This window comes from Poecilia formosa, unplaced genomic scaffold (genome assembly GCF_000485575.1).
Source record: "Poecilia formosa unplaced genomic scaffold, Poecilia_formosa-5.1.2 Scaffold220, whole genome shotgun sequence".
In the NCBI taxonomy this organism is placed as follows: Eukaryota; Metazoa; Chordata; class Actinopteri; order Cyprinodontiformes; family Poeciliidae; genus Poecilia; species Poecilia formosa.
In genome coordinates, this window is record NW_006800159.1 from 1,040,014 (window position 1) to 1,061,358 (window position 21,345).

Consider the following 21,345-nt stretch of genomic DNA (forward strand, 5'->3'; position numbering starts at 1 on the left):
GGTCAGAATAGCCAAACAATCACCAAGGCCATCTGCATGCACCTCACTGCGTCCATAGAGAAACTGACTCAGCACAGGGACTTTCTGCACAGGACGTCAGATTAATATCGATTTATTTTCTGGAGGATTTTGAGTGTTTGAGTTTTTCCAGGAACATGCAGTTTTACTGTAAGAGTGACACTGGAACTGTTTAGTCCTTTTTGCACTCTTAATTAGTAAAAGCATATCGTCTCGCCATTTTTCTGTATATCTGGTCAGTTTAATGAGTCCATCCTGACATCATCTGATGAACATGCGGAGTTTTTCTGCGCTCTCCTCGGGCTTTGCGTCCACAGCGGCTGCGCGCTCCCAGCCAGCATCATCTCCACGCAGAGCAGCGGAGCTCAGCGCTCAGGTGTCCTAACGGCTTCATTTACTGACAGACACCTTCATCACACCCGCTTCTAAGATTGAAAAAAAAAGAAAAAAGAAAGGAAAGAAAAAACAAAAAAACAAAAACAAAAACAAACAAGATACAGAGTAAGAAATGTTGCCTGGGCAACGCACCGGTGAGTGAAGGAGGACGGCGCTGTGGAAGCCGATCTCCCGCTCCGGAGCTTTGAGGTTTCCAAACGTTTCATCGCTGCGCCGGAGGACGGAGACGGGGACCAGGGGAAAATGTACAAAGTTTGCCCCCCTGGTCTTTCAGCGCGATCCCGCAGTAGCGACAGGACATGAGCAGGAATTGAACGAAGAATGCGTTTCATTTGGGATCTATGTTTGATTTTGCAAATATACATCATCTGCAGTTCGTCAGGTAAGGATGCAAAGGAAACTCCCATCATTCACCAGAACCGTCAGATGTAGCTACAAACAACCAACAACAAAACAGAAAAAATATAATAATAATAATAATAATAATAATAAAACATAAAAAATAATAAAAAAAATACACTACTGTGAAACAAACCCTGTGTATATGTGACCATTTAACAGCTTCAGGTTTATCAGGCTGCTGTAGTTCAGACATGCAACGTTTTCATAGTAGCTGCCACTCAGGTTACAATGTCAGCTTCTTCTTCTCTGGTTTTTATACTGTTGATTACAACAAGTCCGGACTTGTTGGGCAGAGTTAGAGCACTGAGTCCGCGTTCTCACACACCATAAGCCGACACTTTGATCACACTCTTACAACGCATGCATATGCATAAAACAGCTCCTAATACAGAGAGCACAGCGAGTCACACACAGTAAATATATAATTCATGAATACAAGAGCTGCAGCTGTTTGTACCTCATATCAGCTGACAGAATTTTCACTGGATGAGTCCAGACTTCTTACATAATTACAAAAAGTTACAAACTGGTTGGACTGGTTATTTTTCATCATTTCAGCTAAATACAGAGAAACACAGAGTGAGAGAAACCATTTTATCAAATTATGGGGAATACATTGACACACACACACGCACACACACGCACACGCACACACATATGTATATACTACATATAGAAATAGAAATATAGTTGTTCTTTTCTCAGTGTCTGACAATAAATCAGTCTAAATTTTTGATATTTTAGGGCAGATTAACCAAATGGACAGCTTATTAAATGCCAAAATAATAAAAGGTAGATTTTTCAAATGTTTTTTCAGCATCTTCACTTCCACATTCAAGTATTTGTTGGATTTCCCTTTGAATCCTTTTTCCAACATTGTTGATTTCCTTCAAGAAGCTTTTGGTTTGCTGGAAATTTGGCTCTAAGCAAACCCAAATCCAAAAGGTTTGACCAAAGTCATGCAGCTTAATAGACAGGCATCCTTGATACTCACTGGATGTATGTAAACTTTGAGTTCAAGGAAGGTTACAAAAAATGTCTAAAAAATGTTCTCACTATGTTTTATGGCATTTAGGAAATGTAAATAATTTTGGTAATTCTACCTGACATTAAAAACGAGAAAGGTTTGTTCAGATTTAACTTCAGACTGTGAGAAAGAAAAGAGTGTTTTTGTTTCTTTATTTGGTATTCTGGTTTCAACTGTTAACCAGCCAGAAGCAATAGAAGTTACTCGCCTGAATCTCTGGTGTTTCAGCATTTGATGAAGCTTTGACTAAACAACTATCTGTCCAGTTCTGAATTTCTGTCTTGGTTTCTTTTTTTCACCTGCTGAGTCAAACTCTACCCAGATCTGTGAAATAGTTAACAAATCATGGACTGAAAAATGGTCACACATTGCAATAATATTTAACAACACATTTCTATGGCTAAATTGTATTGAAAAGGGGAAAAGCAATAATCCCCGTTAAGTTTTAACCTCATGATGTTAAAGTGTTCTGGACCAGAGACAACTCTGATGGCTTCATCTCCCACAGCAACAATCTTTAGGCCAGTTATGACGATGCAAACTGACTGCCAATTGGTTTATTTTTTCCACAAACATAATAAAACTAAAGTCAGATCTTGGACTGAAAACTGAGAATCAAGCTCAGTTTTATATTATCTCTGTGTTTTTTTTTTTTTTTTACTTTGAAGTCAGGGTCCCTGATGGTTCACCCTGGTTTCCATTCCCACAACAAACAATAAGCAAATGCTACTAATTTCTCCACTTTCAAGTGGAACACAGATCCATTTTCTCCTTTTAGAGCCAAATATAATACAGCACTAACACAAACATACAAACACTAGAACTGTATCAAATGATATACTTTATGTAGAAAGTCTGTTTATTTCCCGTCTTTCACGGTAAAGAGGATTTCCTGTGAAAAGCTTTTGGTGACGCTGCCTGAAGTCGAGCGGTCCATGTAGCACACATCTAAGATTTATGAAAGCCGAGTTCAGTTTTCATTTCAGCTCCGGCCTTCTCTTTCAGAAATGACATTTCTGTTTGTCTAAATTGGTTTCCCAGATTTATTTCTTGAGCCGCAAAAGTTTTCAGTGACAGAAGTTCCACACACAGATTGCATCAATGTGGAGAGGAAGTGACTGGGGAGTGCAAAGCTCTTCACACTGCAGAGGCTGCAGTTTGTATTTTGGCAACATGCTAAACCCACTGGTTCATCTTTGTGTTTATTCAGAAATCAAACGTACTTCATTTTGGAATAACATTTCTGGTTCTTGTGGTGGGTCTAAATAAACTCATGGCTTCTTTTTGGTAATGTTATTGAAAACACATAAGCACCCTCTTCTAATGTACAGTGGAGACTGTCAGAATTGTTATTTTTTTATAAAATAACTTGCATTTGAAGAAGTCACGTCATTACCCTCAAATTCAATATTAATCATTGCTTACAACTCATAGCTGCCTTCATGTTTTCTCTTTAATAGTGGTATTCATCTCTTTTTGCTCTGCCAGGGAGTTTAAAAAAAAGAGCTTTGATATGAAAGAGAATTTTGAGCAGTCATTAAGGATCTTATTAAAAACCTCACATTCTCTTTTTTCTGTCTCTTCACAGCTCAGCCTATTATATCCAAGCTTGATGAGAGTTGGTGGGCATATAAAGATGTGGTCCAGGGAAGCTTTGTTCCAGGTAACTGATTCCCACTTGTCTCACATACAGCGCTGGGCGCGCTGATAGGAAGTGGATCACTGCCATCGTGTTTCTGTTGGTGTTCTTCTCCTGCATTTTGAAATTGTGAATTAGAGAGAGGTGATAGAAATAACACAGAACTGCTGGTTCTCACCGAAGCAGGCTTTCATGCTAACTCGATTTCCAGCTTTTTCTGGAAGGGGCCGGTGTGCATCTGATCAGACGAAACATCTACACTGGCTTGCAAAAGTATTTATGTCCCATAAACATTTGAATATTTTCACACGTTACAACCACAAACTTCAAGGCATTTTATTGGGGTTTTATGTGACGGGCCAACGCCAATGTAGTTTGGTGGAGGAGGAAAAATCATAAATGTGTTTTTTAATTAAAAATACATTTGTATTGTTCAATACAATACAATGTGAGGCCTACTCATCTGCTCCAGTGGAGAACATTTTGTTACAGCTTAGTGAATCATAATAATGCAGCCAGCACCTCTTATGCTTTCTGTTCTCTAGGGAAGTGTAATTAGGAGGCAAGGATTCAATTATTTTAAATGAAAAACATTACATCAATATTATACTTAATAAATCACCAAGAACTTTTGAACTGTGAAGATGATTTTTTTTTTTTAGACTTCCAACTTTTTTCTTAGAACTCTACCTTTTGACCTTAGAATATTAAAGTCTGAATTCTGAGTTTAAAATCAGGATTTGAGTAAAACTTGGCCATGAGTAAGGTTAAATATTATTGGTAGTAGTTGAAATGCACTTTCAGGAAACTTCATGTATTTGCATATAAACATGTTTTATTAGTGTACTATGGAGACTTCAGCATAAATATGCTCATGCCGTTGGGAAGCAGTGTCACCAGGGGGGCAAAACTCACACCTCACAGTTAGAGAGGGTAAGTGTCAGAGATAGGATTAGTATGAGATTACATCAGTGAGATTTGCTGGAGTGAAAGAGCAGGGAGTATGTTTCTGTGTGCAAACCTCCCTCTGGGAAATTTGATACTGTAAGTAGGCTCAGTGAGGAGTGTGTGACTTTGACTTGAGCCTTTTCATCCGAAGTGTGTTTTCACATGTTACCGCTCTCTAGCTACAGTTGTGCTGGCACATGAGAAATGACTCCTGCAAACTGTTGTTATGCTACATGTAGGTTGTTCTCATCTTTTGCTGGTACAGTCAAAGCCAAGATGCACACACCTTTTTTCTTTCTTGCTGTCTGAAGTTACATTATTAAGTTCTGTTCTTATAGGTCAGTAAAAATTATTGCAATTATTTATATTTGCTAAATGCCAGAATAATCAGAGGAAGTTATCAGATTTATTTATTGATGTTTTCACAAAATCGGAAGTGTGTTTGCAGATTGATTACTGTCTCTTTAAACAATGAGGAAAAACAGATGATGATGTCATAGCTTTGGAGACTTCTGATAGGTTTACTGAACACATTTGAGACAATTGGAGGAACACCTGTGGATGGACTTTAAGGATGTATTTCTGTTTTAACATGATGGGGACGTCAGCAGAAATCAGATATCAGGAAGAGAATCCTGGAGCTGCATCAGTCTGGTTGGTCCTGAGGAACAGATGCTGCATTCATCTGTTCAAATTCACATTCAAAAATACTTTATTGATCCTAAAGGGAAATTAAATGCTGTAGCTCATTAATTCAAATTCCTCAGAGAGTTACTGTAGATGGTGATGGCATTTGGCAGTGGTAGCGGTCTGTGTAACAGTGAACCTGAAGAAGCTTCTGACTGAAGATACTCTGTTTTCCCAAGACAGTGTCATGAAGAGGATGGTCAGGAATGTCCACAATTTTCTTGATTTTATGAAGAATCCTTCTTTGCATCATTATCTCCAGAGGTTCCACAGTCGTCCCCAGAACAGAACCAGAACTGAACCAGCCTTCTTAATCAGGTTGTTGAGTTTTTTTTTAGGTCCCTGGTTCTGATGCTGCTGCCCCAACAGATGATGGCAGCAGAGATGACTCTCTGAACAACAGACTGATAGAAAATCTGCAGCATCTTGCTGCAAACTTTGAAGGATCTTAGCTTCAACAAGAAATCCGGTCTGTTCAGTCCTGATCTCAATCCCGGAGAGAAGCCGTATGTAGATCCTACAAACCTGACAACCCTGCTTCTGTCAGGAAGAATGAGCCAGAACTCCAGCATTGGGAAAAACTCATGGAAGAAAACCCAAAATGTTTGACTCAAGTCAGGCAATGCTACCAAATACTGAGGAAATGTATGTAAAATTCTAATTCTGAACTCTGATATTCTTCCCCTCATTATCGTGGCATTTAGTGAGTAGAAATAAATTTGGTGATTAAACATCTCTGAAACAAGAGAAATTTGGCCTGAGCTAACTCCAGAGTTTTTATGGGGTATCTGTAAACTTCTGTATTTTTTATGATCCCCTTATTATCCAGATGAGGCAGAGGCCGAGAAAGGTTTAGGACGTTCTGTGTACATCAGCAGAGACAGAAACTGGCTGCCATTTGAGGCACATTACAGCTGATAGTCCACTGCAGTTTAGGGGAGAACCAAAATGACTGGAACTTAATCACAAACAGAGAGGTGGTAAAAATGATAGATGAGAAAGAGTATAGAAGAGCCTCCGTGCTCCACCTGTAAGCCTTTCTCTTGGATGAAGGTTAAATCTTGAAATAATTTACAGTATGCTGGACAGATGACAGCAGGGGCCGAGCCAGAGGGGTTGGCAGGGCAGCACTGACCACATATCGAAACTCCAAAGAGCAGTTCAGATGATCCATGTTTGAAAATGTAAAAATCTCTAAGAACAAGTCATTTTATACTTGATATAGTTTTATATTAACTTTTAAGGTACATTTTAAAAATGTTAAATCATTTGTATTAAGTCATGTTAATATTAATTCTAAAGTGCAAAATGTAAGTATGGAGCACCTATAAATACCAGTTTTAGTGATATTTTTAATATAGAAACAAAATAAAAGGAAAATGTAACAAATAAAATAATGGAGGAAAAAAAGTGGTTTTGGAGAAACAAAAATCCTCTTGTGCACAATTAAATATAATAAAAATGGCTAAACACCATTTAGCTGTAAACTTTAGCCAACGAGCAACAAGAAGAAATCGACTTCATGAGAGACTGCATGAAGCCTCAGTGTTTCAGTCTGAACTATACGTCTGCCACCGTGACACCTGACAAAAACAAAAACAAACCGTGAGCAATGAGCGAGGTTGAGGTGTGTTTCCTTGTTCCACTCAACGCTCCGTTCTACTGTGGTGACGAGTTCACACAGAAATATCCCTCAGCAGCTATAGAGACACTAAGCTTCATAATTTGCTTTACTTTTGTAGTAGTTGGAGGATGTTTCAGGTAAATCATTAATGGTTCTTAATGACTCCCCATCCTGTCTCTATTGCTCCCCGCAGCAGGTTGAGGGGCGTCAGCTTCAGTCCAACACAATCTGGACAGATCACCAAACTGTTTTAGACTTTGTATAAGGATATAAGGACAGACAATAGATTTTAGAAGGCATGTGCTTTTAGGTACCAGGTTAGAGGAACAGATTATTTTCTGGGTCTTGGTAAAGCTTTGCCTACTTTCTGACCACTGCTTGTATTAAAGACCAGCACCACCATCAGATACCATGGAGCAACGGAGAGATTTTGGCAGAATGAAACCTGTCCCTGCCTCTCTTTCTGGCACCAACAATTACAAAAATTTGGCGTTGTTTTACTTGTTTTACATGACACAAAATGTACAGGAAGTATTTAATAATCTACCAGAAAACATAAATACATTTGACATTGTGATAAACTTAAAGTTGTCATGAGGTGGGGTGGATGGTGGTGAGGAGATGACGCAGGACCCAGGTTATGGTGATGATGACAAGTTTAATGAAGGCTCAAAACAGTCCAACAGGCAGCACGGCAGAGAGACAGGCACACAGCCAAATACCGGTAGCAACTGATACAAGACTGAACTAGGAGCTAAGCTAAGCGGGACTTCACAGTTCAACCAGAGAGCTCACACAACTACTGACATAAGACAATCGACATTCGTAAGTCAAGGACCCGACAAAGAACACAGACAACAGGTGAGACTAAATACACACGGGGTAATCAAAGGAACGAGAAACACCTGGGAACAATCAACGGGGAAGACGCAGAGACTCACAGGAAAACAGGACTGAACACAGAAAATCTCAAAAATAAACGCACTGAAACACGGATCATAACAAAAGTGACCCTTAAAACTAATAAAATGGTGAAATACATACTGTGAATTAACAACAAACATTTTGTCCTGGAACCATAGGTTGAGAACGCTGAGGTCACTCAGTTTCTGGTGCTGAGGCAGTTGAACAGGTCCAACAAGGCTGTGGGGTTGGGTGGGTGGTATTTGGGATTCTTGAAGACGGCTGTTAATGTCAGGCTGCTTGGTTTATACTTTGGGTTGGTGACTTTGGACTTAGCAGAACAGGGTTTACTCTCTGTCTTAAAGTGGTCTGTCAACCCCGCCGGATTGCTTAAGTGCTTAAGACCGCTGCAGACCGCTGGAGACCGCTGGAGACCCATGGAGACCGCTGCAGACCGCTGGAGACCCCTGGAGACCGCTGCAGACCGCTGGAGACCCCTGGAGACCCATGGAGACCCATGGAGACCGCTGCAGAACGCTGAAGACCCCTGGAGACCACGGGAGGGTTAAACTCAAGCAACCAGAGACTGTCTTATACCTATAAAGAAGAATGAAGTTCATAACACACCAAGCAAAATCTATGGTGTAGTGATAGAGAAATTGGACTGGCTGAAGGACCAGAAGGAACGATGTTGAGGCCTTTGTTGTCCCCCCACCAACACACACACACACACACACACACACACACGCACACACACACACACACACACGACACAGGCATTTTCAAAGTTGTTTTCCAAACCAGTCTTTATGTGTTTTGAAGGAGTTTTAGAGTCGAGGATCTGTCTGTCTGAGCATACTTATGTTTCCTGTGTGCAGCAATGGCAAGAATCAATATCTGTCAAATAAAACCCTAAGCTAAGGCATTCCAGGAAAGACTTTGCCTTTAGAGATTTTCTAGGAGAACATCAGATATGTCAGTGCTTCTCTGAAAGAAGCCAAGGTAGGTTTAGTCCCTACTAAGAATGTAAATGCCTTTCTGGGGAGGTATTTGAGACCTGGCCCAGTGGAAGAGGCCCTCAGGGCTCACCCAGGACCTGCTCACATCTCGTAGCTGCCTTAGGAACGCCTCAGGGTCGTCTCAGATCAGCATGAGGGGAGGACAGAGGTCTGGGGATGTCTGCAGATGAGTGGTCTCCATGACGCTGTGTTGAAAAAGAGTTCAAATGATGGATGCTGATCTCAACAGTCCAACAGAGCTCTCATATCTAAAACCGTTTCCTGTAACTGTTCCCACAGGTTGTTGTTGCATCATATCAAATTAGTGTGTGTGTGTCCAGTCTGTCAACTATAACTTCTACACTGAAGGTGTGTGAGATCAAAGTATGTTATCACATGAACAGTAACATAATACTTATTGGAGTGTCATTAAGAGCAGCATATAGAATGCGCGTTTGTAAGGTGTTTGGTCTGTTCATGCATCCCTAAATGTTTTTTTGAAAGTGACAGTTACTATTTAGTGGTTGTGTGTATTTTGTGCTGCTGCTCAGACATTCAGCCTCTGCTGTTGGTTCTTCTCTTCCTGGTCATCCAGGCTGTTTCTCAGCAGCTTGTATATCTTCTCTGAAGTGAAAGTGAGTCTGGGAGTGATGATAGAGGGTCGGGGTCGTTAGGAGAGGCTGTAATTGATCTATTTCAAATTGAGAGGTTTGTGTTTCTGTACATCGCCTCCGTCCATGTTGATGTCAGCCGATCTCTGTCACCCTCTGTCATTCCCCATCCTGTCTCTGTCGCTCCCCGCAGCAGGTTGAGGGGCGTCAGGTTCATCTTCAGTTGTACGGTTCTTATGTATTTTTGATCACATCAGTGTCTGGTTGTCTCCCTGTCTCCTTTCATCTGCTTCCTCTGCTCAGCTGTATTCTCTCTCATCTCTGCTGCCCTTTCAGCTTCTCTCCCTCCTCATTTTTGCCTCTTTGCTAATATTTATTACATGTCCACTTTTTCTATTGCCTTAACCTCCCCATCTAATATCCACCAACCTCTTGTAAATTTCCCCTAACTTCTTAATTTATGAAGTCGTCCTTTGTTATGCTTTTTCTTCCCTACCTTTGCCTTCAGACCTGGAAATGTCTGAGACAGTCAGCTGAGTTTACCTTCTCCTGAGGGATGAGCTGAACTCTCAGAGGAAACCTGGACTCTGGTCTGTGGTTGGACGAGTCTGACAAGATTGATTCCTAAATAAACATTTAGCTGACCATAGACCTGATGTTAGAGATGTTATTTTTAAAATTATGTTTCAAAATAAATTGTTCCTGAGTGTTTTTGACTTCACATTATTCCAATAGCCTTTGCCAGGCTTGCTGTTCCTCTTTTGTAAGTTATTGCTTATACAATTCAAACTATCTGACATCCTTTCATCTTACTGTAAAAATTCAGTTTCGTCATGTGATTGCGACTAGTTAACATGAAATGTCAAAAATCATGCTGAGTAAAGAATCATCCAGTTGGGGCGACCTCTAATGCCTGGTGCTGCATAAGTTATCTAACCGTCCCGCAGTCTGAAGTTGACACTCAGGAAGAGCGATGTGGGTGTCCCATCAGCCTGGCAGTTCCTGAAATGACAAAAAAATTCCAGAAAAACATGAAATGTGTAAAAGTGGACGCAGTGTCCATTCACACCTTCCTGGGATTGAGGGATAGTTAAAAAACGATGGAATAAAAACACTTCAGTTACATTAAAATGTGATTAAAGGGCAGTATTATGTGTTTTCTAGCTACATAGAATAATTTTGTAGCACAATTGTTACCTTCTGTTATAAAAATGCCATATACATCAAACATGGCATGAAAGAAATTTGACTTTGTCATTTAATGCCTTGAAACTGGGTCTCTGTCTCATGAAAAACTCCTGCTCTTTCTGAAACTCCATCTTCAGGAAGTCATCACAACGTGGCTCCTCTGTTAACCCTGAAACAACATTTTTACCAGAGTATCACTGAGAAGTAGCTCCTACAATGAACTCAACAGATGCTCAGTTCCACCAGGTGCTTGCTAATTGCTGCTGGCTAGACTGAAGGAGCTGAGTGGGGAAGTCACAGAGGAGATGGCTGCTCTGTGAGGAGGAAGCTTGGAAACTGCCTTTGAGCTGCGGCTCAAAGACGGTGCACGGTTCCTCCAATCGTTTTGCATGGCTGAATGGTTGCCATGGAGATTAAAGAATTTCTCAAACATGCATGAAAGAATCAAATCAACACTCTAGGTATGTTTTTGATGAGAGAATAATATTATAGCTTAATGTAGAGCTAAAAAAAAGGTGAATTTTACATAATGCTACGCTTTTAAAGCTCAGGATGTGTCTGTATTGTGTTGATCTGCTGCTGTTGGCCTTAGAAAGAGATTCTACTGTGTCATCTGTATTCAGTCCAGTCGTATTTATGATGGATTAAATCACAAATGCTGGCTGTCCTAGGAGTATCACTGGTAAACTCCTGACTTCTGTTTCAGTTCCACATATCTATTTAGACTTTGTTTTGTTTTTACAAAAACGGTTCAATTTGCAAAAATATTTCCTCCCATGTGTTTGATGGATTCTATGTCTTCCTGTTAGAATTAAAATCCACAGTAAGTTATTTAAATATCCCATGCTGCCAGAAAATAAAAAAATACCTCAAATAATTTTTCTCGCATTTTCTCCCATCTGTGACTTCATGAAGAAACGAGTTGTGTTTTGCTGGCCAGCAGGTCTGAAAGTGGCCGCCCAGAGAGGCGCTGGGAATGTGGACTGCTTTTGGCTTCAGCCTGTAGGATTTGGATTCTGTATTCCCTTCAAACTTTTGAGTTTGTCTCCTCTCTTGGCTGCGCACAGCAGACTGAATAAACAGTCAGGTTGCTATTCTCCAACACCCAAGCTGTCTGCCCAACATTATTAATGGTAGCAGAGAGTGGGTAGCCTTTTTGAAGTACCAACGTCTTGGAGAGAGACTGCAAAAACTAGTTTATATTTAACCCAGACTTGCAGGAAGTGGGAGCAATATATGGCCTGTTAAACAGTAATCAACCATTTCTTAAGATAGCATCAGAATAATTAGACTGCTGTTTTCTTTATGTGCCAGCTACTCAGCCTTTATCTTCCACATTCTGCTTTGAATATTCCCTCCAAAGCTTTCCTTGTCTGAATGTTGGTTTGATGTTTTTTAACCTGAATCAACTGAAGCTTGAAGGAGTCTAGATGGAGTATGGAATATGGTAAACAAGACAACCTATTGTTTGTGCGCTCCCTCTAAGATAAAACCTGTGTTTCTGTGAGCCTGAAGAGCAGAAGACGGAGGAAGTGTCTGTCAGGGAAGTGTTTATGAGGAAGAGAGGAAGAAAAGCGGGTGCTCGGGGGAGCTGAACTTTCCTCCTGATACATCTCCACTCCTGCTCCAGCCGTGTGTTTCTCTGAGTGTCTCCACTCCAGGCTGTAAAACGGGGAGGAAAAGTGAGGGAGCACCCAGGGGGTTCTCTGCTCCTGCCAGCGTCAACAGCTGGAAAGGGATTAGAATTAAAAGGAAAACCAATGCAATTCCTCCCTTAATTATTGGGTTAAATTGAGTGTTTAAGGATCTTTATGGTGTTTTTGTCCTTTTTATGAAGCGGCTAGTTTCAGCACAGGCCATTATTGTTCCACATAGGGAAATGTCTGTGCAAGGGCAGCAAACTGACAGGCAGTCAAAGTAAGTAGATTTACACAAAGATAGAAAAATGAAATAATAACAGAGTAAAGATCCCTCATCACTGTTTGGATTGAATCTATTTCTTGGTTTTAAAACTCACTGAAGTCACATTTTGCAGATTATTAAAGGGTCAGTATTATGTAAATTTGACTTTTTGAGCTTTATTTCAGCCATTCAGCTGTTAAAACGCCTGGCTGGTCCTAGCCCCGCCTTTAAAGACGGAGCTCCTCCTCAGAGCTGCAGTTTCCTAGGTTCAGAGCTTCCTCCTCACAGAGTAACCCTATCCCCTGCCACTCCTCCACTCAACTCCTCCAGACTAGCCAGCAGCAATTAGCAAACATCTAGTGGTATTGTAGAATGGCTTAGCTCATTATAGCAGCTACTTCTCAGTGAAACGCTGGTAAAAACATTGTTAAAGGGTTAATAGAGGAACCATGCTGTGATGACTTCCTGAAGACAGAGTTCCGGAAAGAGTAGGACTTTTTTTAAAAAGACAGAGACCCAATGTCAATGTGTTAAATTACAAAGTCAAAAGATTTTAAGCCATTTTTGATTCATACAGTATTTTTAGGTACTTGATCGCGCTATAAAATGACATTATGTGCCTGAAAAACATAATACTGCCAAGGGTGCATCTAGAAGACTATGAGTGGATGTTAACTTTGGTCTTACAAGTAGGAGTTTCCTAGATCCCATTTGAGATGAAGGGACAGAAAAAGTTAGGAGCTTTGACAGATGCCATCATCTCATATGTATTAGTGTATGAATGGGTTTTATTCCTGAGTCTGTCTGCTTTGGGTGTCATATCACAGCTCAGGGTTTCTTTCTTTTGAGTGTGCTGTAAGTAGGACACCAAGTTAGTGATCAAAAGGGCCTCTGTCTTCCTCCATCTCTCTCTCTCACTTTTGGGTGCACGCACACACACATGTTTGTGTTGCTATCTTTGTGGGGACTTTCCATTGACTTCCATTCATTTCTACAGCCTAAACCTTTCCTTTACCCTTTCCTAACCCTAACCATCACATACCTAACCCTAACCCTAAACAAAACTCAATTCATACCTTAGCCCTAACTCTGACCCCTGACCCAAAAGCAGGGTTTCCCCTTGTGGGGACCAGGCTCCGGTCCCTACAGGGAGCAATTGGTCCCCACAACGTAGTATATGTCAGGAAAATCGTCCCCACAAGGTATTACAAACAAACGCGCGNCACACACACACACGCACACACACACACACACACACACGGAGACTGTTCTTATGCATATATTTCCCTCTCTTTGTCATTGTCATGCAGTTTCCCTCGCCGTGCCTTTCCCCTTCTCATTCTGTCTCCATAAACCCTCTCTGGCTCAAAGCATCTCATACTCACACTCTCATTCTCTCATGCACACGTCGCACGTCCACAAGAGAGGGAAAAAAGTGTAAGAAATGAAGAGAAGTAGCAGGATCAAGAGAAAAGAGGAGGAGGAGGAGGAGGAAACTACATTCCTCCCACGCAGTGGAGCTGATAGGAGCAATTTTAGATGGGACCAAAGGACAGAGGAACAGCGAGGCTGGAGGAAGAAAGAGGAGAATAAAGGACAAAAGAGAGAATAGAATCAGGGGAAGGGAATGAGGAATGAAGTTATGATACTCTGTCTTAATAATCTCATTTAACTTACACAGGATGCCTGATGGCTGTCTGCTGCATTTTTTCAATTACTTAGCAAAGTAATGACATTAGAGCTGGTTCTAGCAGTGATTATGACACGGCTGCTATATGTTCCTATTTAACCGGACCGCCGTGGGACGGACGGGAATCGGCTCTGTGGGACAATGTGTCTGCCATCTGCACATCAGCTCCTGTTTTAGCCGGAAGGTGGAATGTGTCTTAGTGCTGTGACACTTTCTGATATTTCTATTACAAGGTGTGGGTGTAATTAAAATGCCCCCACTGCCATTTCTAAACATCCTCCACCCAGGCAGCAACGTTTACTCCTGGAAAAAAAGAGTTTGACTTACTTAACTGTATCTTTCACACGTATTCATAATGCAGCAATATGCAGCGCTTATATCACCCACACCAGAAAACACATGAGGGGCAGAGTGAAATGTATTTTGAAGATGTGAAACTTTCCACCAGCTGCTGTGATGATGTTGGTTAGCTCTGAAAACATCTACTCTGGCCCCAGAACCAGGTTCTGTCCCTGCAGAACGTCGCTGCTGCTGTCTGGACTGACGGCTCCTCCACATTTCACATGCACCAGAAAACCTGATTAGTCCTTGTTTAAAAAAACCCAAAAACTATATGCAAACTCATTGCCTCAAAGTTTTTTAGTGTTCATTATTTGATTGAGTAACATAATTAACTTGTGCAATTTTAGTGAGTGACAAACTAAGGCAATAGTAGCACCTATTAGCACTCATATAATTTAAAAGGCAATTCTACCAAGTACTCAGGAAAGAGTTTTTTTGTTTTGTTTTAACTTTAAAGAAAAAAGTTCCCCAAATTGATCTCTCCAATTATTCTGTTTTACAAAAGAAACACAAGTGTTGGTAAATCTAAGAGTTTAGACTGATTATTTTTTTATGCAGTGTATAAATATCTGGTTTTAGCTGGATGTTATGGCTTTCAACCAGCTTGTTTTTTCACTTCTCAAGTAACTGAGCACAGCTGTTACTTTCAATGTGTTATTAGTGAAGTTTGAAGGCTGAAATGTTATCTATATGAAAGAGGAATTGCATTCCCACTGCATAATAATAATAATAATAATAATAATAATAATAATAATAATAATAATAATAATAATAATAATAATAATAATAATAATAATAATGACATTGATGATGTATTTTATATCTTTTGTATCTTTTATTGTTTGTAATCCAGTTAAAGTTCTTTGAGTCAGTTATCATGACTGTCCACCTGCATTTTAAGTCATCCCTGATTCTTCAGTGGTCAAACTCTCCATCACGTTTTCAAACGGTTTGGGTTTTAGTTTCAGAACGTTGTTGATGAACACAGGCAGGACTGAACTATGCTGATCAAATACCTCAGCCTTTGCTATGTGTCTGGAAGGAGAACAAAAAAATAAAAAATAAAGAAGAAGCTCAGAGCTGCAGACATCATTGTGATGCTGTCCTTGAGTCCTTGAAGAACGTTGAAACTGTCCATCATCGGATACTTGTGGGACTCACTTAAGTCAGTGAGAACAGGAAGCTGAAAGAGGAAAACGGAGCCCAGTCTCATTACTCCTCTTTCAGGAGGTGGCCCTTTTTGGTTCAGGCTCAAAGAAAAATGTCCTGCTAATTTCATATGCTAGAAGGGAACATTGGGCCGGCTGGGGGCCGGGTGCATCCCTAGGAGAGCAGAATTTAAATCATTTTCACACGTCAAAGGCCAGTGCCGATGCCCGATGTCTCTTCCATGCTGTGCAGTGTTTCTGAGTGAAATTACGTCAGGCGTGCTGAAAAAGATGTTGATAAAGACAAACTCAACAGGTTAGGAATACATCCCAGTTATTAGCATCCACTTAAAGCAGCATGTCAGTACTCACAAGGCTTTCAGCTGATTATTGTTATTGCTATTATTATTGCATCTGTACATTTTATTGAACCATACAGACTTGGCAAGCAATACCTCTTACATTTGGGATTTCTCCCACAACCACGCTCACTAACCCCGCCCACCACACCACCGTAGAACTCTAAACTTCGCTAAGTTAACCAGCTACAGCTTAAAGCAGATGTGTGACAATCTGATTATAGAGCTACACAGCCAGCCTGCTGGTGTCACCATAGCGATATCTCACTCGATCACACAGAAACAGACCAAGTACAGTTTCTCTAATTCAAGCAAATGTAATACAAGCACACTTTCCATTTACCACTGCCTAGCAGACCAAGTGAGAATTAGAAAAGTAGAATCCAAACAAAAACCACATGAAGACAAGCCATGGGAATTAGAAATCAAAAACAGCAAAAATAAATAAACAAATCGACCAAACCAAGTTAGCTCACCAAGTAGACAATCTGCTTTGTCTACTTAGACAAAGTAGAGTCTTAACTGAATCTACTTTGTTCATTCTGACGAATCTGTTCCAAATCCATCTTTGTCTTCCAAAACTCGCTCTTGTGATCGTTAGCTTAAGGGAAACTTCTTTGTCTTGTTTTGTTGTTGTTTGTTGCTTTGCTTTAGTGAAGGGATCTGCTCCCTGCAGATCCCTTCATTACAGGGATCTGCACTTGTGTCACAAGTACTTGTGTCACAAGTGGTTCTTTAGACCTTCCACAATGTCTAAAGAGCCTTGTGGAATAACTTTGGTTGAAAATAATAGAGATTAAATATATTATAATACTAACCAATTCAGGTTTTAGCAGTTTTCCCTTTTTTTTCGTGGAATAATTTAATTGAATTTCCTCAACTAAATCACAATTAATATACCTTTAATATTTTTTTAGATCTGATTGCAATAAGTGTTGAGTGGCAGCATCACCTTCTCCTGGACGAGCATAGTGTGCGTCATTGTGTTGTTGACTTTGCAGCAATCCTTCATACTTACCGTGCATGTAGTAACAGTGAAAAGGACAATAGAACCTGAACCTGAACCTGAACTGGCTCTGTGTGAACGACCACCTGCCACCACCAACTGGGAGTTTCCAAATACGGAGCACACACACACACACACACACGCACACGCACACGCACACACACACACACACACACACAAAGCACTGATCCAGGAGTACATTCTGTAACAGAGAACCAGTAGAGAGTTAATGGCAGCAGTAGCTCCAAAAGTAGCTTCTAGGACAGGAACACAGCTAAGCAGATAAAGCTCTGAGCTCATTTTCCAGTCTACAGGATGGAATTGAGCACATGCAGTTTGTTGCAGCAAAAGATCAGTCAACGGCTTTGCATAGGAAAGAGACAGAATCAAACACTGAAAGGCAGGGCCAAGTCTATCATCTGTAGAAGGAGGACATTTCGTTATTGCAGCAGCAGCTCAGCTTCCTCCAGGAAAACATCCAAGGTAAAGAGAAGGCCAAGCCAGAAAACGATAGACAGGACAGACAGTTAATGTCAGTAATACTGCAGACAGTGAACAAATGGATGGTAGAAGTCACAGAGTGTTCCTTACTTTGGTCACTTTGTCCTCCAGCAGCTCAGTCTTCAGCAGGATGCTGATAGTGATAGTCATTCTTAGCCATTCTTCATTAAGAAATTAAATCTTGTGCCTTAAAAAATGCCACAAGTAAGACCAATCACAACATAACTATCATAATAATAAAACAGGTGAATGGTCAATAACTCTTACATGGAGATTTTAACATCATTGTTCACAAAGGAGAATGTCTGCAGAGAAGCATTTCTTTAGCTTTGTGACCGTTTGGTAGAACAAATACAGAGGAAGCAGGAGGAAGGGGGACTGTTTACCTGATGCACAAAATCCTCATTTAAAGACGGTGGTCTGCATCACTTTTGTGCATGTGATCAACTGCACTTGTAGTCTATTTAGACCACATGCAACATGCCCACTTACTGCATGTACAATTGATCTCCGGTCAGGTAACATTTTTGATCAGGTAACATGGTTTGAACATGTTTTGTTTTTATGGTTGGATCCCAACAGCTGGAATCCAACTTTGTCACTCATTAAACAAGAAATCAGTGCTCAATATGTAGCTTGCAAATTAAGATATATTTTTGCTTTTGTGTTTTCACATTTTGCCACATCACTCATGTCTTTGTTTTGCCTGGACATATTGAGACAGACCCACACAGCAGTTTATAGCTTTGAAATGAAGGGAATGTACATGGTTTATAGCATATTTAACTGAGTAAAACCTGGATGGGCTGCACTGTGTAGAATCATCTCCACGGCTTTAAAGCTGCAGGCCTTTTAAAGTATCTATAAAAGGCATACCATAAAATACTGAGATGTGGAATACTCGGTATTAATGATGAGAAAAATACGCCAAATAGTTTTTGATGTTGCAAGAACAATAAAGACCAATGAATCATTTTAATAACAATATAATATGACAAGTATCTTTATTCGTATCAATAGAGCAAAACCAGTAAGCAGTTGCCAAGCCAACAGATTTTTAGATTAAAGATAAAAACTGTACATTACATGTGTTAGCATTGTTCATCAGTGATAAAGAATATTAAACCAGGCCACCCCACTGCAGAATGCTTCAACATGACGGTTCAATTTTCATGCTTCTGCAGATTTTTGCATCATATAGTTATGATGGTCAGGCTGAGGAGGCAGAGTTTATAGTTTCAATTCAACTTCAAGCTAGGTGTGTAAAAAAAAAAAAAAGAAAGAAATAAAAGAAAAAAACTGTAATCCTCAACGCTCAAATGAGTAAAGTGTTTTTGTACAACAGCATGTGATTATGCAAAGTTGTCATTGGGCCATGAGCGTGATATTGAAGTCGCAGCTGTGTTGGTTCTCTTGCAGAGGTGCACATTTGTGATATCCATGGTGTGTCTGAGCTGTTTCATTTGTTTTGATTTTTTCCCCAACATGTCCAAAAACTATGAAAATCTGGTTTATGTGGATAACAAACTGGCTACAGAGACTCGTGCATAAGAAAGTGATGTTTCCAAACCAAAGGCTGATAATATTAACTTAAATGAATGCTATTTATTAATCTTGAAATGTGCAACACATGTAATATTTTCTTACAAACACAGAGAAGCTGATCAAACATTTCACTTAGAAGAGCAACGAGGAGGAACGGCGTTGTCGGCAAGCTGCCAACAGCACATCTGACCATCTGTAGCTCTGCTGGGTGAAGTTGCCTGCTTGAGTGGACTGGAATGATTCAATTTTGATTTATCTTTATACAGTGAGTGTGAAGTTTTATTTAAATGTAAAAATAAATGTCTCAGTTTTTCTTGTTCAACAGTCTTCCATGTAACAAAGCTCAAACACAGTCAGACTCAATGGAAAACACTTGATTCTAAGGCTGCTTGCTCTGGTTGTTGTGATCATAAATATGCTAAACTATGGATGGCTTTTCACCAATACACATTTAAGTATTTCATTTAAATGTGGACAAAGTGCAGTTTGAGGTGTAGATCTCTCTTTGTGAGCCAAGAGGATTTTAATATTATGGCCGATGAGCAAACTCTCAGTGCTATATAGAAATATTTGCCCCCTAACAGATTTCTTTATTTTTGGCTTTTTCTTTTGCCATGAAAACCAAAGCAACCTGGTCCTGTGGGAAACATAGGACCCATCGTTCCTCTGCACAGCAACAACTACAAGTGGAAGTTTAGCCCACTGTCCTTTTAATCATTTTAATTCAACAACAGTAGATGGATTTCCACCATCAACCATTTTAAAGTAACACCAAATTGACTTTATTTAAGTTTGGACTTTGACTAGACCACTCAAAAACCTTAACTTACTTTTTGGTGTGTCATTCAGAGGTGGAATTGCTGGTATCCTTTGGATGTTTGGCTTTTTGCATAGACCAACATGGTTGGTCTTCCATGTAACATAGCTCAAAATCAGTCAGACTCAATGGAAAACATTTGATTCTAAGGCTGCTTGCTCTGGTTGTTGTGATCAACAACCAGAGCAACACCAGTATGGTTGGTCTATGTCATCACACAATGATGACTACGCCCTCCTTCAGAGCACAATTCATGGTTTCACTAATTCGAACACGTTCTTCAGGTTGTGAAGACACAAAGCAGCCATAGACCTTTACATTACCACCAGTATGTGTGATTGTTTGTGTTATTTTTCCCCTCTATCATTGCTACTGCACTTTTTTCCATCCTTCATCAAAATAAATTCAGTGATTTTTTAAATTTCTAAATACAACTTTATTCCCATCACTAGCTTAATTTGGGTTTCCTCTCTGGAACGTAAGTATCTGGGTATGTTTATGGTTGTATTTTTGAATTAATAAGTTTAAGGAAAAAGCTCTCTTTTGTAATTCTGCTTATTAAAATACTTTATTTTTACTGTGACTGGTTCATAACATGCTGGTTTATCTTTTGGTTTTGTCAGAATAATTAGAGATTGTCCCATTACAAAAGATGATGCTGTCATGACAAATTCTATACCAGCACTTCAGATGAGCTTCATATCCATTGTTCTAATTAAGCTTATTATTCACAGGTCAGTTTGGGGTATTTTATCCAGCCTAGACTATGTTTTTTATATCATGTGGAGCCTCGTCGTTACGCCTGTTAGCACATGATTAATGAAACGTCTTGGCAAACTATAACGCAGCAAACGTTTTCCAGCAAGCATCACGGTTCACACTGGGAGGTTTTACAGTCACGCTCTCTGTCTGACTCTTTAAATATGACCTTTGTCGTAGTGCTGAGCATCAACACAGCTTGAGTCAAAGTCGGAGAGACAGCCGAACTGTAGGAGGGATGGACAAGTGACAAGAATACAAAGAAAGGGAAAATAGAGAGGTTAGAGAGAAATAATCCACCCTCACAAACCCACAGGCAGGCCAGCACACACATACACACACGCACACACACACACACACACACACACACACACACACACACACACACACACACACACCCAAGCACTGAAATGAGAAGTCAGTCTTCTGAAGCAGATGGCTGTAAATCCCTAATGTTACCAGATGAAAGGTTGAGACCCTGGAACATCATGACTTGTCTCAGCACTGGGACCAGTACGTCATGCTGCTGTAGCTCAGCAGTCTCAGTTTGTCCACAAGCAAGCCTGTCTATGGGATGAATGTGTTGGTTTTGTTGGGCCACTGACCTATGAATAATTCAGGCATGAACCACAGACCTGACTAGTCTGTGCATCTTTTGGTGATTGTAATTCTCTTAAGAACCTTGAACCTTTTTGTTGTAGTTTTTAGAACAAGGAAAAAGCAGCACAGTACGTCCACACAGCAAAGCTTCATACTGGCTGCTGTGCTTCAGCTCCTCATGCTATTGAACATTCTCATGGAGAAACTACACACACACACACACACACACACACAC

The 21,345-nt window shown here is 40.2% G+C and overlaps 1 protein-coding gene across 1 annotated transcript in view; it reads left to right on the top strand.

Moving 5' to 3' along the window:
* Positions 1–24: 24 nt before the first annotated feature.
* The window catches only part of LOC103149267 (carbonic anhydrase-related protein 10-like), a 95,181-nt gene continuing 73,860 nt past the window's right edge, over positions 25–21,345 (top strand). Inside the window, exons 1-2 of the mRNA XM_007568340.2 lie at positions 25–796; positions 3,432–3,506. Of these exons, the coding sequence (XP_007568402.1) occupies positions 736–796; positions 3,432–3,506 (136 nt within the window). The 5' untranslated portion in view covers positions 25–735. The remainder of the gene's footprint in view (positions 797–3,431; positions 3,507–21,345) is intronic.